Source organism: Oncorhynchus mykiss, chromosome 30 (genome assembly GCF_013265735.2).
Source record: "Oncorhynchus mykiss isolate Arlee chromosome 30, USDA_OmykA_1.1, whole genome shotgun sequence".
Taxonomy (NCBI): Eukaryota; Metazoa; Chordata; class Actinopteri; order Salmoniformes; family Salmonidae; genus Oncorhynchus; species Oncorhynchus mykiss.
In genome coordinates this window covers 19,320,249-19,335,322 of record NC_050570.1, presented here as the reverse complement: position 1 = coordinate 19,335,322, position 15,074 = coordinate 19,320,249, and the positions used below count along the sequence as shown (strand labels likewise).

The 15,074-nt window shown below is 44.0% G+C and overlaps 1 protein-coding gene across 1 annotated transcript in view; it reads left to right on the top strand.

The window, feature by feature from the left end:
- Positions 1–6,318: 6,318 nt before the first annotated feature.
- The window catches only part of LOC110521489 (procollagen galactosyltransferase 2), a 28,930-nt gene continuing 20,174 nt past the window's right edge, over positions 6,319–15,074 (top strand). The window contains exon 1 of the mRNA XM_021599073.2: positions 6,319–6,634. Coding sequence (XP_021454748.2) covers positions 6,384–6,634 — 251 coding nt within the window. The 5' untranslated portion in view covers positions 6,319–6,383. The remainder of the gene's footprint in view (positions 6,635–15,074) is intronic.

Here is a 15,074-nt window from a genome sequence, read left to right as displayed (position 1 = left end):
CTCAGAGGTGGTGTGTTGTTAAGTTTCAGTAAGGAAAGTCCTGTCATGCTTACATCACCGTTGGATTGAAAAGTCGTGATGATTTTCCTCTGGTAATGGTCCCAAAGCCATGTTGCAGTTTCTACAAACGGTGACGGACCACTTCAGGTCAAGACTGATGCTTTGCGCAGTCTGGTGGTAGAATATCAGAACTGCACCTGAGGTGTCATGATTTACAAACAGCCTGTTCCGTGTGAGACAGATGGACATAGTGGATATATGTTAAAAGACATACAGGAGAAAGTTTCACATTATGAAATGCATTCTCACAGTGTTGGTTTATAGTGCTACTGTACCTCACAAGGGGCTGGAGCGGAACACACACACACACAGCCTCTCTGTCTCACAGGGACACATGAGGTTATAATCAGCAGCTACTGTACAGCAGCACAGGGAGAGAGGAAAAAGTCCCAGTGGGCCTACTTCTCACAGCTAGCCAATCTCTCCCACTGAGAGAGAGAGAGAGAGAGAGAGAGAGAGATGGATGTTGCCCGTTAACCTCAGACAGGAATATGGGCAAGACAATGTTCTTTCCACTATGATGTAAGGGCCCAATAAAACCCTCCCTCCCCTTGTGAGTGTGCACTCATTAGGGTACAGCATGTTCTAGCAGTCTGGCTCAGAGAGGTTTAAGGCCCACTTTGCAGTGTGTTGCACACCTCACACATACACACACATAGTTCCTGGAGGTTTATCACCTGAAACTGTGTGTATGACCAATGTGTGTGGACGTGGGACTACTGGTTCTGTGTGTGTGTCACAGTGAGATCCCAGTGGAAGTGAGTGATAGAGCAGTGCCTGGAGAGGGGAGGTGACCAGTGATGATTGACAGGCTCTAGCTCTGCCCTTATTGGCTGGTCTCTTTCTGGGAGAGACTAACTCTTTGCCAGCATGATTTCACTAAGCTATTCATGTTAACTCAATCCAGCAGCTTCTAGCTTTCTGCCTCTCTCTCCATCTCTCTCCTGTTAGCCAGCTAATACACTCGCCAGGCAGCTCTTAGTACCTGGCTTTAGCTTCACTGCAGTAGCTGCCGCTCCAACTGTCTCCCTATTTCTATATACAGCCTTGAGATGCGGATCCATATGCACTGAATTACTCAGGCAGACAACCTTCAGATCAGAGGAGCCACAGCTATTGATACACTATAATGGATTGAAATACATTCATTGAGCGCCTCCAAGTGCTTTACATGAGAATTCAGAGAACTCCAGGATGTAGCCATAGCATTCTACTGGGAATAGTGCCTGTCACATACTGCATCTACTTCACATGATAAGGGAGGGAGCAGTAACATCCGGTTGGGTATAGTACATGTAGGCCCAACTGTATGTATCACAGGTTGGTGGCACCTTAAATGGGGAGGCTCGTGGTATTGACTGGAGCGGAATCAGTGGAATGGTATCAAACATATGGTTTCCATGTATTTGATGCCGTTGCATTTGCTTCGTTCTGGACGTGAGCCGTTCTCCCCTCAGCAGCCTCCACTGGTATGTAGGCTGTGAGAGGAGAGGAGGCTGTACGTGACAGACTACTTGTGTCTAAGACACTCTCCTCTACCTTCTGACCCCATGGAGTGCTTTGTTCCCCCATCTGTGGCTGAAAGCCCTGGAAGAATTAAAGGATGGGACCTCAGACCCCCCCCCCCCCCCCCCCCCATCCACACTGACTTCCTCCGTCCCTCCCTCTCTGAGTGGGTTGGCCACAGTGAGGGCTCCTTCTGCTGGGCAACCTGCTCCAGAAATGTTTCATAAAACACACTTTTGGAAGCAGCAAACAGAGAGAAGACATTGTTTCTGTAGCCATATTTTTCCATCAAGCTTGTGAGCAAATGTTGGGTGTGCATAATTCCTCTCCCCGGGTGCTCTACAGGGTTCCACAGCAGTGTTTCCCAACTCCAGTTCTCCAGTACCCCCAACAGCACACATTTTTGTTGTAGCCTGGGACGTGCATACCTCATTCAACTCATTTAGGGCTTGATGATTTGTTGACAATTTGGGACCAATACATTTACTTGAGGACCATTACATTTTCAAACTACGAGGATCTACCCTACTATTTTGAGTGGCTCTAAAATTGTGGATCTATGCAGTTAGGGAATGTGTTGGATGACAGTTTAGAACAGCATAAACTTGGCAGTAGTCATCGTAAAGCATGTAGTACTGGCGATTTAGAAATGGTTTCCCTTCCAGACAAAATGGAACCGTGCATTTATCCCAAACAGAAGTGGAATATCAGCCGTTCATTGAGTTCTTCATTACACAAAGGTTGAAAAGGACAATGGACTGCATGTGAAGTACAATACCAACCAAAATTTTGGACACACCTACTCATTCAAGGGTTTTTCTTTATGTTTACTATTTTCTACAATGTAGAAGAATAGTGAAGGCATCAAAACTATGAAATAAGACATATAGAATCATGTAGTAACCAAAAAAGGGTTAAACCAATCTAAATATATTTTAGATTCTTCAAAGTAGCCACCCTTTGCCTTGATGACAGCTTTGCACACTCTTGGCATTCTCTCAACCAGCTTCACATGGAATGCTTTTCCAACCATCTTGAAGGATTTCCCACATATGCTGAGGACTTGTTGGCTGATTTTCCTTCACTCTACGGTCCAGCTCATCCCAAACCATCTCAATTGGGTTGATGTTGGGTGATTGTGGAGGCCAGGTCATCTGATGGCCCACTCCATCACTCTCCTTCTTGGTAAAATAGCCCTTACACAACCTGCAGGTGTGTTGGGTCATTGTCCTGTTGAAAAACAAATGATAGTCCCACTAAGCGTAAACCAGATGGGATGGTGTATCGCTGCAGAATGCTGTGGTAGCCATGCTGGTTAAGTGTGCCTTGAATTCTAAATAAATCACTGACAGTGTCATCAGCAAAGCACCACCACACCTTCACCTCCATGCTTAACGGTTGGAACCACACATGCAGAGATCATCTGTTCACCTACTCTGCGTCTCACAAAGACTCAGGGTTTGAACCTAAATTATCATATTTGGACTCATCAGACCAAAGGACCGATTTCCACTGGTCTAGTGTCAATTGCGCGTGTTTCTTGGCCCAAGCAAGTAATCTTCTTATTGGTGTCCTTTAGTAGTGTTTTTTTGTTGTTGCAGCAATTCGACCATAAACACCTGATTTCACGCAGTCTCCTCTGAAGAGTTGATGTTGAGATGTCTGTTACTTGAACTCTGTGAAGCATTTATTTGGGCTGCAATTTCTGAGGCTGGTAACTCTAATGAAATTATCCTCTGCAGCAGAGGAGCTCTGGGTCTTCCTTTCCTGTGGCGGACCTCATGAGAGCCAGTTTCCTCATAGTGCTTGATGGATTTTGTGACTGCACTTGAAGAAACTTTCCAAGTTCTTGACATTTTCCGCATTGACTGACCTTCATGTCTTAAAGTAATGATGGACTGTCATTTCTCTTTCCTTATTTGAGCTGTTCTTGCCATAATATGGACTTGCTATTTTACAAAATAGGGCTATCTTCTGTATACCACCCCTACCTTGTCACAACACAACTGATTGGCTCAAATGCATTTTGGAAGGAAAGAAATTCCACAAATTAACTTTTAGCAAAGCCCACCGGTTAATTGAAATGCATTCCAGGTGACTACCTCATGAAGTTGGTTGAGAGAATGCCAAGAGTGTGCAAAGTTGTCATCAAGGCAACGGTGGCTACTTTAAAGAATCTCAAATATAACATATTTTGATTTGTTTAAACACTTTTTTGGTTACTACATGATTCCATATGTGTTATTTCATAGTTTTGATGTCTTCACTATTATTCTACAATGTAGAAAATAGTAAAAATGAAGAAAAACTTTGAATGAGTAGATGTGTCCAAACTTTTGACTGGTACTGTATGTAGCGACAATTGTAAAGCAAAGGCTTTGGGATAAAACGGAGAACATACAAAACATTTCAGAGTAGGAGGTATACAGACATCGCAAGGAAAAACTGTCTGCATTATATGAAAGTGCAAGATACAATTGTATCAAAATGTAACTAAGGGCATATCACAAAACAACATACAGTAAGTCTGGTTCTGGAAATCTGAATTGAGGAACATTGACTACTATTGACTAATGTTGTCTTCAGACTACAAAATCAAGTCAAGCCAGGAAATAAATGAGTACACGGTGTGGCTTACATTCTCAGGCTCATCTTTCTGATTATTACTTCATAAAGCTTCATAATCATTACTGATTAAAGGAACGTTGATGGATTCCAACTGCCGCTACTTTATTGGGGCACTAGGGGGAGCTAATTGGATTTCTTGGACCCTGCTTCAACACAATGGACAGATAGAGATGTCTACTTAGTGCTCCTGTCCAGACATCTCTCATCAGGAACATCCATCCAACTACAGGGTTAAGGGTAGTGAACACTCATTAGACCATTTCAATCAAGAATGGAAACATCAACAGGTGGCTTCACTATTGGGTAAATAAACAGTGTCTGTCCTTCTGCCTGTCCGTCTATCTGTCTGCAGCTGGGACTGATGTCACTCACGGTACTCTGAGAACCCTGCTGCTGCAGCTGCGCCACCCAGGGAACGGTCAGTCAGAGAGGAGGGAAAAAGAAAGGGGAAATACAGAGAGAATAAGGAAGTGGGGAAAGGAGGCATGCAGACAGGGGATTGTGAAAAGGAATGATGTACTTACCATACATGTAAGGAAAGGAGGAGAGTTACAGATCAAATCAAATCAAATTTATTTGTCACATACACATGGTTAGCAGATGTTAATGTGAGTGTAGCGAAATGCTTGTGCTTCTAGGTCCGACAATGCAGTAATAACCAACGAGTAATCTCCAAAACTACTACCTTATACACACAAGTGTAAAGGGATAAAGAATATGTACATAAAGATATATGAATGAGTGATGGTACAGAGCGGCATAGGCAAGATGCAGTAGATGGTATCGAGTACAGTATATACATATGAGATGAGTAATGTAGGTTATGTAAACAAAGTGGCATAGTTTAAAGTGGCTAGTGATACATGTATTACATAAAGATGCAGTAGATGATATAGAGTACAGTATATACGTATACATATGAGATGAATAATGTAGGGTATGTAAACATTATATTAAGTAGCATTGTTTAAAGTGGCTAGTGATATATTTTACATCAATTCCCATCAATTCCCATTATTAAAGTGGCTGGAGTTGAGTCAGTGTGTTGGCAGCAGCCACTCAATGTTAGTGGTGGCTGTTTAACAGTCTGATGGCCTTGAGATAGAAGCTGTTTTTCAGTCTCTCGGTCCCAGCTTTGATGTACCTGTACTGACCTCGCCTTCTGGATGATAGCGGGGTGAACAGGCAGTGGCTCGGGTGGTTGTTGTCCTTGATGATCTTTATGGCCTTCCTGTGACATCGGGTGGTATAGGTGTCCTGGAGGGCAGGTAGTTTGCCCCCGGTGATGCGTTGTGCAGACCTCACTACCCTCTGGAGAGCCTTACGGTTGTGGGCGGAGCAGTTGCCGCACCAGGCGGTGATACAGCCCGACAGGATGCTCTCGATTGTGCATCTGTAGAAGTTTGTGAGTGCTTTTGGTGACAAGCCGAATTTCTTCAGCCTCCTGAGGTTGAAGAGGCGCTGCTGCGCCTTCTTCACGATGCTGTCTGTGTGGGTGGACCAATTCAGTTTGTCTGTGATGTGTACGCCGAGGAACTTAAAACTTACTACCCTCTCCACTACTGTCCCATCGATGTGGATAGGGGGGTGTTCCCTCTGCTGTTTCCTGAAGTCCACAATCATCTCCTTAGTGTTGTTGACGTTGAGTGTGATACAGCAGAGCGAAGGAGGACAATGTAGCCATGTCCAAGCAGTCAAACCACATGCTGTTAAAAATCATCTGACTTTACAACCACAAACAACCTATGTTAGTCACACTAGAATAGCATACCGTTTATACAATGCACGTGCATAGACTTGAACTGACAAATACAGCAGTTGTGTCTAGGCTATCAGTTCTACAGTGCAATAAAGTGCTGGATTTGAGTAAGAACTGTTATGTGTTACTTACTGAAATTAAGTTATTCTTGGACATGTGCACATTTGTCACAGATTCCCTGCTCTGTACTCAGCCCCTGTAATGTCCATGTATTCTCCCATAGAGAGAGCGAGAGAGAGGGGGAATTGGGAAAGCTGTACGAACGCTATAGGAAAGTTTGGGGGAGGAGGTAGACTCTAGAGGTAACCCCTCTCCCTCCGTCATACACTCCACCCCCCTTCCTACCTTATTTGCTCACTCCCACCATCGCTAACGCTCACTCTCATACTCAGTCGCGGCGGAGCTCAGGTCGGAATAACGGTGCGGGCGAATGATGCTGGGAATGATGCCTGCGGTTGGAGCCGTGGGAGTCGGGCTGTTCTGCGCGCTACTTGTCGCCATCATGCCCGGTGGCATGTCAGACATAGCGACTCTGGTGCAGGATCCGGTCCGAACCGAATCGTCCCTGCTGAAGCCAAAAATCATGATCGCCATTCTGGCTCGCAACGCGGCGCACAGCCTGCCGCACTACCTGGGCTGCATCGACAGGCTAGACTACCCGAAGGAGCGGATCGCTATTTGGTGAGAAACGCAACTAACTTTCTAATAACTTTCTTTTGGCCAAATTGTCTTCAATACAGCACCAAATGACGTATAGATCCGCACACCCGCCACTATTCCGGATTTGCACTTTATTAGGCTACAAAAAGTAGCCCAACATAAAGCTGTTTTTGCTGTAGGGTAATATAATAAGAACCTCATGTCCACGTAAAGAACAGAGATGCCGCTGTCAGCGTGAACGTGACCTGTTGCTGTGTTTTACAACGCGCTCTCCTTGCGTGTCTCCCGGGTTCCTAATTTCATGTTAGGATCAGATGAAAGGGTAGAGGATGTTAATGGTGGTGCTATTTTTCTTTACGCACACACTGCGGAAATCAGGGGTCCTAAAACAGCTTCCGGGGATGGGGGCCCCTACATTTTCCATAGGCAGTTAAAGTTTAAGGATCGTGATTGCAGTAATAAGGCCTGGCCAGCAGGCAGCCGGCCTGGAGATGCGAGAGAGTACGTAGACACCAGACACTGAGCGGCTCTGACAGCGGCACAGAAGGTGGGAGCTCAGCTAGCACACTAAGGAAGTCATGCGTAAAGTGCAGTGGAGAGAATCACGGGAGAAATGGAGCGATCTGGATGACTAGTCTACAGGGACAAAACAAGTCAGTACAGAAGCATGTGGAGACTGCTCAGATACCTCTTCTGTTGCACATGACAACGACACTTTTTGAGAGACTTGATATTGTATTAATGCATTTTCTCTGTTTCTGCCAGAATTGCTGTCATGCCCTGTGGGGTGCTTTTGTATTTTGTGTTCCACTCATCCTTTCAAACACTTGCTGTTGTTTGCAGCTTTATGTCTTTCTGCTTCTCAATGAGACCATACACCTCCCAACACACACACACACACACACACACACTAGGTCTAGACCCACTAGGACCTCTTCCGCAAGAGTAAACGGCCAAATGACTGAGCCAACATGTTTATGTGGAGCCCTTTAACTAACAAAGAAAGGGGCCTAGACCCATCAATCCCACTTGTGGCATCCAGCACACAGCCACACACTGGATAGAGACAGTAGAATCAGACACTATGGAGCCTGTGGTTCTGTTTGGAGCAGGGCTCTGCTCAGTTGAGCCTGAAATGTGGTCTTATGCATCTGCCCCAGATTGAATCCTATAGAGGCATTTTGATTTTCCACAGGAAAGTAAAAGTTCGGATTCAGTACGTTTTACTGATAGTGTACTGTACCTGACTTAAACATTGAACAGTGAAGTTCATCTGACTTTACATCTTCCATGACCTCATAAAGCAGATTCTACCATATTTACCACTGTACACCCTCTTTTCTACCACTCTCTTTATCTCTCTTCTCCACTCCATAGCCTTCCTGAGAGTCAAAACAGTTTGCGTTTGACTGAGCACTAAGCAAAGTAATTTAGGGAGGGACGAAAAGTCCCAGCGTAGCCTGAAGGTTGAACCAGCTGTGGAACATAATGTTCACATAGCACAGCCAGATGTATAGAAGCAGCAGACCCTATAGCAGGGTTCCCCAGCTGGCGGCTCGCAGGCTGAAATTGGCCAGAGAGTGGTTTGATTTGGTCCCCCATGTCTTCTGAGCAAAAATGTTCATTGTTGGACACAAAAGACTGTAAAGACACAAGGAAACCAGCTCCAAGAGATTTTAATTTTGGAAATCTGTTCCCAAGAATTCAAACGCACAGTAGAGAGACTCGTGATCATTTACAAATGTAAGCAAGGTTTGAAATTATTATGTTTTAGTCAAATATTATATCTGTTTGAGCTCCTTGCGGTCAATTTGCAGTCTACAAATTATTTCAAATTATGTTCTGGCCGCCTGACGATCTACTCAAGAAAAATCGTCTCGCGGCTGAATCTAGTTGATGATCCCTGCTGTATAGGATCTGTCTGCTGCTGCACTCTACTGTCTGTCTGGAAGCTTCCTCTGAGTCAGAACCGATAAGGTCTCAGTACAGCTCTGCAAGCTCTGACTGCCAATGAGAAGTGTTTGGCAAAGAGACATTTATTGGGTGGCTGAGCAGCCTAAAGTAGACGTTCAGTGTTGATAATGACTATACCATAAAGAAGAGTTTTGTAAGTATGACAATCTGCCAGAGCTAGACTGGAAAAGGAGTCAAAATGTTTCTCCCAAGCTTGCCTCAAATCTCACTGTTTCTAGGTGGTGTATTTCACTCGGTTCTTATATAAGAGAGGAAAATCTATGCTCACTGTTGCTGTGATCATTTAATTGTTTTGTAAGTGCATGAGCCAACAGCCTCCTCCCATCCTTTTATGAGAGTATTGTAAATGTCATACAACACACAACAAATGTCAAATGTTGTCATTCTGTTTTACAAACTAGTGGAACCAGGTCCCCATGAGAATGTGTTTTCAAATGTTGAAATACATATGCATTGTATAAACAGCTGTAGTTATACAACTTCTATAAAGAGAGAGGTAGTGAAAAGCAACAGAAGTGGTAGAGTTACGGTTTGTGGCCAGCAGATTAAATTCTGCTGGCCACAGACCTGGTGCCAGTGGCTGATTAATGTGTGTGCGTGCTTGCATGTGTGCGTGTGTTTGTTCTGGGGCTGAAGGGTAGAGCTTGGACACTGCTCATCTTTCAATTCCCCCCTGCTCTCCCCTGGGACAAGGAGGCTGTCACTGTTCAAGTGAGAAATAAAATGGGGGAAAGGTGTGTGTTAGTGTGTGTGTGTATATTTAGGGGCACATGCAAGGTTTCTTCTCTGTGATGGCTGGAGGAAGAGCAGTCTGTGTGTATGATAGAGAAAGAGTGGTTGGGATAACGCACTCTCCCCATAGAAGGCTTCAGTAGTCTGAAAATCAAATGGAGGTATCTGAGTCTGAGAGAGACGACTAAGAGAGAGGTGAGAGAGTCTCTCACTGTGCTGCGAAATAATTCAGGGAATTAGGGGGAAAAGGGAGACAGGGGGCGGGGACGCAGGGTGGTCGGTAGGCTTGTGTTGAGAATTACCCTGTGGCACTGAGCAGGTTAGTGAGTGAAGCCACATTCCAGCCATGCTCAAACAGTGTACCCTCCTCTCTCTCCCCCACCTCCTTCCCCTGCCCTCAGGACAACACTAAGCTGGCCGCAGGCCAATGATTGGACAAGGGCCAGAACCCAGGCTCGTGATTGGTTGATAGAATTTTAAGTTTTTTATTTATCCATTATTTTACCAGGTAAGTTGACTGAGAACACATTCTCGTTTACAGCAACGACCTGGGGAATAGTTACAGGGGAGAGGAGGGTGATGAATGAGCCAATTGTAAACTGGGGATTATTAGGTGACCGTGATGGTTTGAGGGCCAGATTGGGAATTTAGCCAGGACACAGGGGTTAACACCCCTACTCTTACGATAAGTGCCATGGGATCTTTAATGACCTCAGAGAGTCAGGACACCCGTTTAACGTCCCATCCGAAAGACGGCAAAGAGAATGTGACTCAGCCCTGTGATTGGTCCCCAGAGGTCATGACTCTGTGTTGTGACTGGAGTAGAAGGTTGAGCTCATCATTGGGGCAGTGTTCAGGAGTAACTCCCTAGCCTGGAGCTGAGTCTGTGGGCTATTTATGGGAAGTGCTTTTCCAGGTGGTGAAAGTGAACTGAAGAGAGATGATTTGTTGCTGTGTTTTGACTGTGACAACAGAATCTGTTCTCTGAACTTTGTGTGAAAAAAACTAATAAATAGATTCCATTGTCGTTTCTATACTCTCCATATTACATCTTTGATGATGATAATGGGATGCACAAACTATGAAGTCTGAACCACAACAGTGTTGTGTCTTTGGCTATGCCAGATTAAGTGATATGACATGCTATTCTATAAAATAATTTCTCCGTAATTACTATTACCTGATTGAGCTAATCATGTAAATGTAATTAACTAGAGAGTCGGGCACCACAAAATAATATTTATAGAGCTGTTATCTTCCGAATAAACTCTTAAAGACCTAGTAATATTTTACATCAATAGCAGTCAATATCAATCGTCACCTTAATTCAGTCTCATCTGAAAGTTGTAAGTTCTTAGTTATCTGCACAAACCCTGGCTAACAATTTGAATCAGCAAATCAAAATTGGGTTTAATTATTTATTTACTAAATACCTAACTAATCACACAGAATTACACATACACATAATTAAATCATAACTTGATTACAAATTCCGTCATAAAGGAAGACATCCCAAGCGGGCGGAACAGATATGACAGCTTGTTACACAAAAAAGAGGGGCTGGGTTAAGTGAAGGAGCGGGAAGACTGAGGAACAAAGGCGAAGCTGTGCTATCGTAAATACAGTATCTTATGCATTCTAAATTACCGCCCATTTGGAAAAGGAAAATGCAATAAATATTTACTCTGAGCTGCGCTTCAGTAGGTTGGTGGTAGATGGAAGGCCGTGTTGCCAAACCAAGTGTCCTTTGTCCTTTGAAGAATGTCTCTGGTGGTCAATTGGATACGTTGTAGTAACGTCGTTGTGTGGTAGACGGAATACTCTGTCTGTTCCTTCCTAACCTGCGTTTGCAGTTGCGGTTGCTAACTAAACGGCTAGGAGGTATCACGTCTGTAGTGAATAAGAGTTCAAAGTTCGTTCTGTAGTTATTATCTGAACCATTCTGACATAGGACCGTCGTCCTACATCCCCGGAACAGGAAGTTCTATTGTCGTCAAGGCTTTATATAGGAAGGGAGAAAAGGGGTGTGTTTCATAGTTTACAACTTCTGTCTCTTCACGTGGGCAGGCCACTGAGTGAGCAGCCCTATCTTATGAAACCCGCGCCTCACATTTTAGAAGCTAAAATCACGTTTCATCCCATCACAAATAATTTCATATGCAAACATTTAAGTTGAACAACAATTCCATGTGAATCCGATAACTCTGAGGTGTAGACTTTCCACTGTATAGTTTATGTAATCTTATCATTGATGAGAATGTCTCAGATGACAACCAAACTGACATCATATTCATTAAGTACCACTGCATATGTTCAATTGTTCGGATTACCAGAATATAGTTCATTTCCCCCCACCTTCTGATGTTCCCAGAATCTCTATGGTAACCAAGGGTTTTGCAAATGTAACCTCAGTAGGGTAGAGAGAGGAAAAGGGGGGGAAGAGGTATTTATGACTGTCATAAACCTCCCCCCAGGCCAACATCATAACAACAGAAAAGTATGAACAACAACCATCATTTTTCAATGATACTGTACATGACTGAGAACACCATCTAAACCATGTGTGCCTCAGCTATTATGACAGACATCGTCAAGGACTCCAGTCACCCGAGCCACGGACTGTTCACTCTGTTACCATCTGGTCCTGGACCAAAAGGCTCTGAGAGAGCTTCTACCACCAGGCCATCAGACTGCTGACAAGCTAAACCTAGCTGTCTCCCTGCACTTTAGAGACTATTTACACCAGATAACCAATACATTATTACCGTAGAAATGATTTGTACTGACTACCCACACATCCAACCCTTACACACGAATGTACACACAAACACCCATAAACACACACACACACGCACACACACTCTAAGAGCTCACATACACTCACACACAAAGTCAACTCTGCTGTTGTAATATATACTATTGATTCCACTGCCCACATTATATTTGTAAATCCAGTTCATTATTGTAATGCACACTACCTCTTCTATTACTTCTAATACTTGCTATAATTGATTTTTGATGAATGTACTGCATTGTTGTGCTAGCTAGCGCATAAGCATTTCATTGCACCTTTTATACCTGCTGTAAACTGTGTGTGACAAATACATTTGATTAGATGTATATAATGTCGCTATCACAGGGAAATTCCAGTGGTTGCCAACAACATTCTAAACTTTAAAGGACATGATGAGAGATGTGTCTGTATCTTATAGCTCCCACTGTCAGTTTTGATGGTGTGTTGTGTTACTGGCTCTGCTGCAGATCTGCTCTTTACGAGGCCGGGATCTCTATCTCTATTCCATATCTCCCAGTCCCATCCTTTGGTTGTGAGATAGGTAGCAGATTCACCTGTTACCAGGTGGATGTTCTTCAGAAGTTTAATGTTTTCAAAGAGTATAATGCCATTATAGTAAAAGATAAACCAGGAGCATTTTGGAGTGCTGCCTACTCAAACACGACCCTTGCTTCCAAAAATCTCCCTTTCTACCGGATAACAATACTGGATCCAGAATTCCAACCACCAACTATTTCCCAATGGATGTCTTTTTAATCATGTCAGGAGGGGAGCCTTTGACATTTTTGGTGGTATTTGTTTTAAAGAAAGTACAAGAGAAGATTTTGTGGGATTTGAAGCAGCCAATTTGGGCTCTGATTTCTCTCTCTCTCTTTCTCATTTTCCTTCTCTTGGTCTCTCTCTTTCTCTTTGTGGATTAGATCATATCGCTGGCACATGGCTGGTATGTGAGTGTGTGTTTGATTATCCTTAGTGCTCTGGCCCAGTTACAGTATGTTGGGGTCTGCATGTGGTGGTGGTGCGGTGTGTATCTGTGTATTTTTACTAGCCTTGGGCCAGACTTGTGCTTAGTGAAGGCAGTAACTCAGTGACACAGGAACTCCATCACTCATACAACAGAGAGAGTACCACCTCCTAACTCACACAACAGAACACACACGTATGATTCATTCAACACATACCATTTTCACATGAGGAGTGTTAATACTCAGCCAGTGGTTTCTTCATAAAACCTGAGAGGAGATGGGACTATCCCCAGACCTGTGTCTGCCAGCAGAGAGAACAGCTCCATGTCCCCCGCCAGGAGTTGTGGCTGTACTCTGAACATCCCTGGCCATGTGTCAGTGAATCCCCAGAGGAGAACTGAAACATATTACACATAGATCCTCACATAGATGGGCCTGTTGGCATGGAAGTGATTGTCTCTTGACCAGTAGTTCCAGAGGTGGTGTTGGATAAAATAGTGAATTCTTCTCCCTGCTGCCCGTCTATTCCAGCACATACTAGCAGGCCAACAATGGATCTGGCTAATGCTGAAACAGAATGGCATCCAGACAGGCAAAGCATTCCATTCTCTTCAGAAAGACAGGAAAAGACTGAGAGAGAAAGAGAGGTGGGGAGGTGTGTTTCAGTTTAAGTGTTTTAAGGGGTGTTTTGTGTGTGTGTGAGAGAGGGAGAGGGAGGTGGGGAAGCTGTGTAAACTGTTTTGAGGGATGTTACAAATTATTTATTCAGCAGTGGCCGGAAGGACTTCATGTTGTCACAGAGGAACTATACTTTTAGCCAAGTCAGTCTGTCTGTGTGTGTCATCACCCTGGCTTAACCACAGAGGCACTCTGTACTACCCCTGTTCACGTTCTCTTACTCTATAGCCCTCCCTTTCTCCCTCTCTCTTTCCCTCCCTAGGAAATATTTGTTTTGCTGTCTGTGTATTTCATGTGAGTGAAAATTACATGTGAATTTGAACATGATTTGGAGGTAGCATAGTGGTTAAGAGCATTGCTGGTTAGAATCACTGAGCCGACGAGTTGAAAAATCTGTCAATGTGCCATTGAGCAAGGCTCCTCCTGTAAGACACTCTGTATAAGAGCGTCTGCTAAATGACCAACATTTTTATTTTTGTGAAGGACGTATGTGAGGTAGGACAGAGGGCAAAAACACATGGATTTTCTGACTGATTATGTTTGGAAGTTGTGTGGCCTGATTGAGAGTGTGTATGGATAAGTCAAGGTAGGTCATGGTGTGGGAGGATGAGGTAAGATGGGGTGGTATATAGGCTCTTGGGGGAGGAGCTACACCTGGCTCATTCTGCCCTGTGTTGACAATGAATGTTCTGAGGAATACGGCTAGGAGGTCTCAATCACCCCCTCACCCTCCCTCCCCGACAGGCCAGCATGTATTTCTGCAGCGACGTCAGCCTGGGGGGAGGGGAGTTACTGCAGAATGCACACACACATACAGTTGAAGTCGGAAGTTTACATACACCTTAGACAAATACATTTAAATTCAGTTTTTCACAATTCCTGACATTTAATCCTAGTAAAAATGTCCTGTTTTAGGTCAGTTAGGATCACCACTTTATTTTAAGAATGTGAAATAATAGTAGGGAGAATGATTTATTTCAGCTTTTATTTCTTTCATCACATTCCCAGTGGGTCAGAAGTTTACATACACTCAATTCGTACTTTGTAGCATTGCCTTTAAATTTTTAACTTGGGTCAAATGTTTTGGGTAGCCTTCCACAAGCTTCCCACAATAAGTTGGTTGAATTTTGGCCCATTCCCCCTGACAGAGCTGGTGTAACTGAGTCAGGTTTGTAGGGCTCCTCCTCACAACATGACGCTGCCATCCCCACAACATGATGCTGCCACCCCCGTGCTTCACAGTTGGGATGGTATTCTTTGGCTTGCAAGCCTCCCCCTTTTTCCTCCAAACATAACAATGGTCGTTATGGCCAAACAG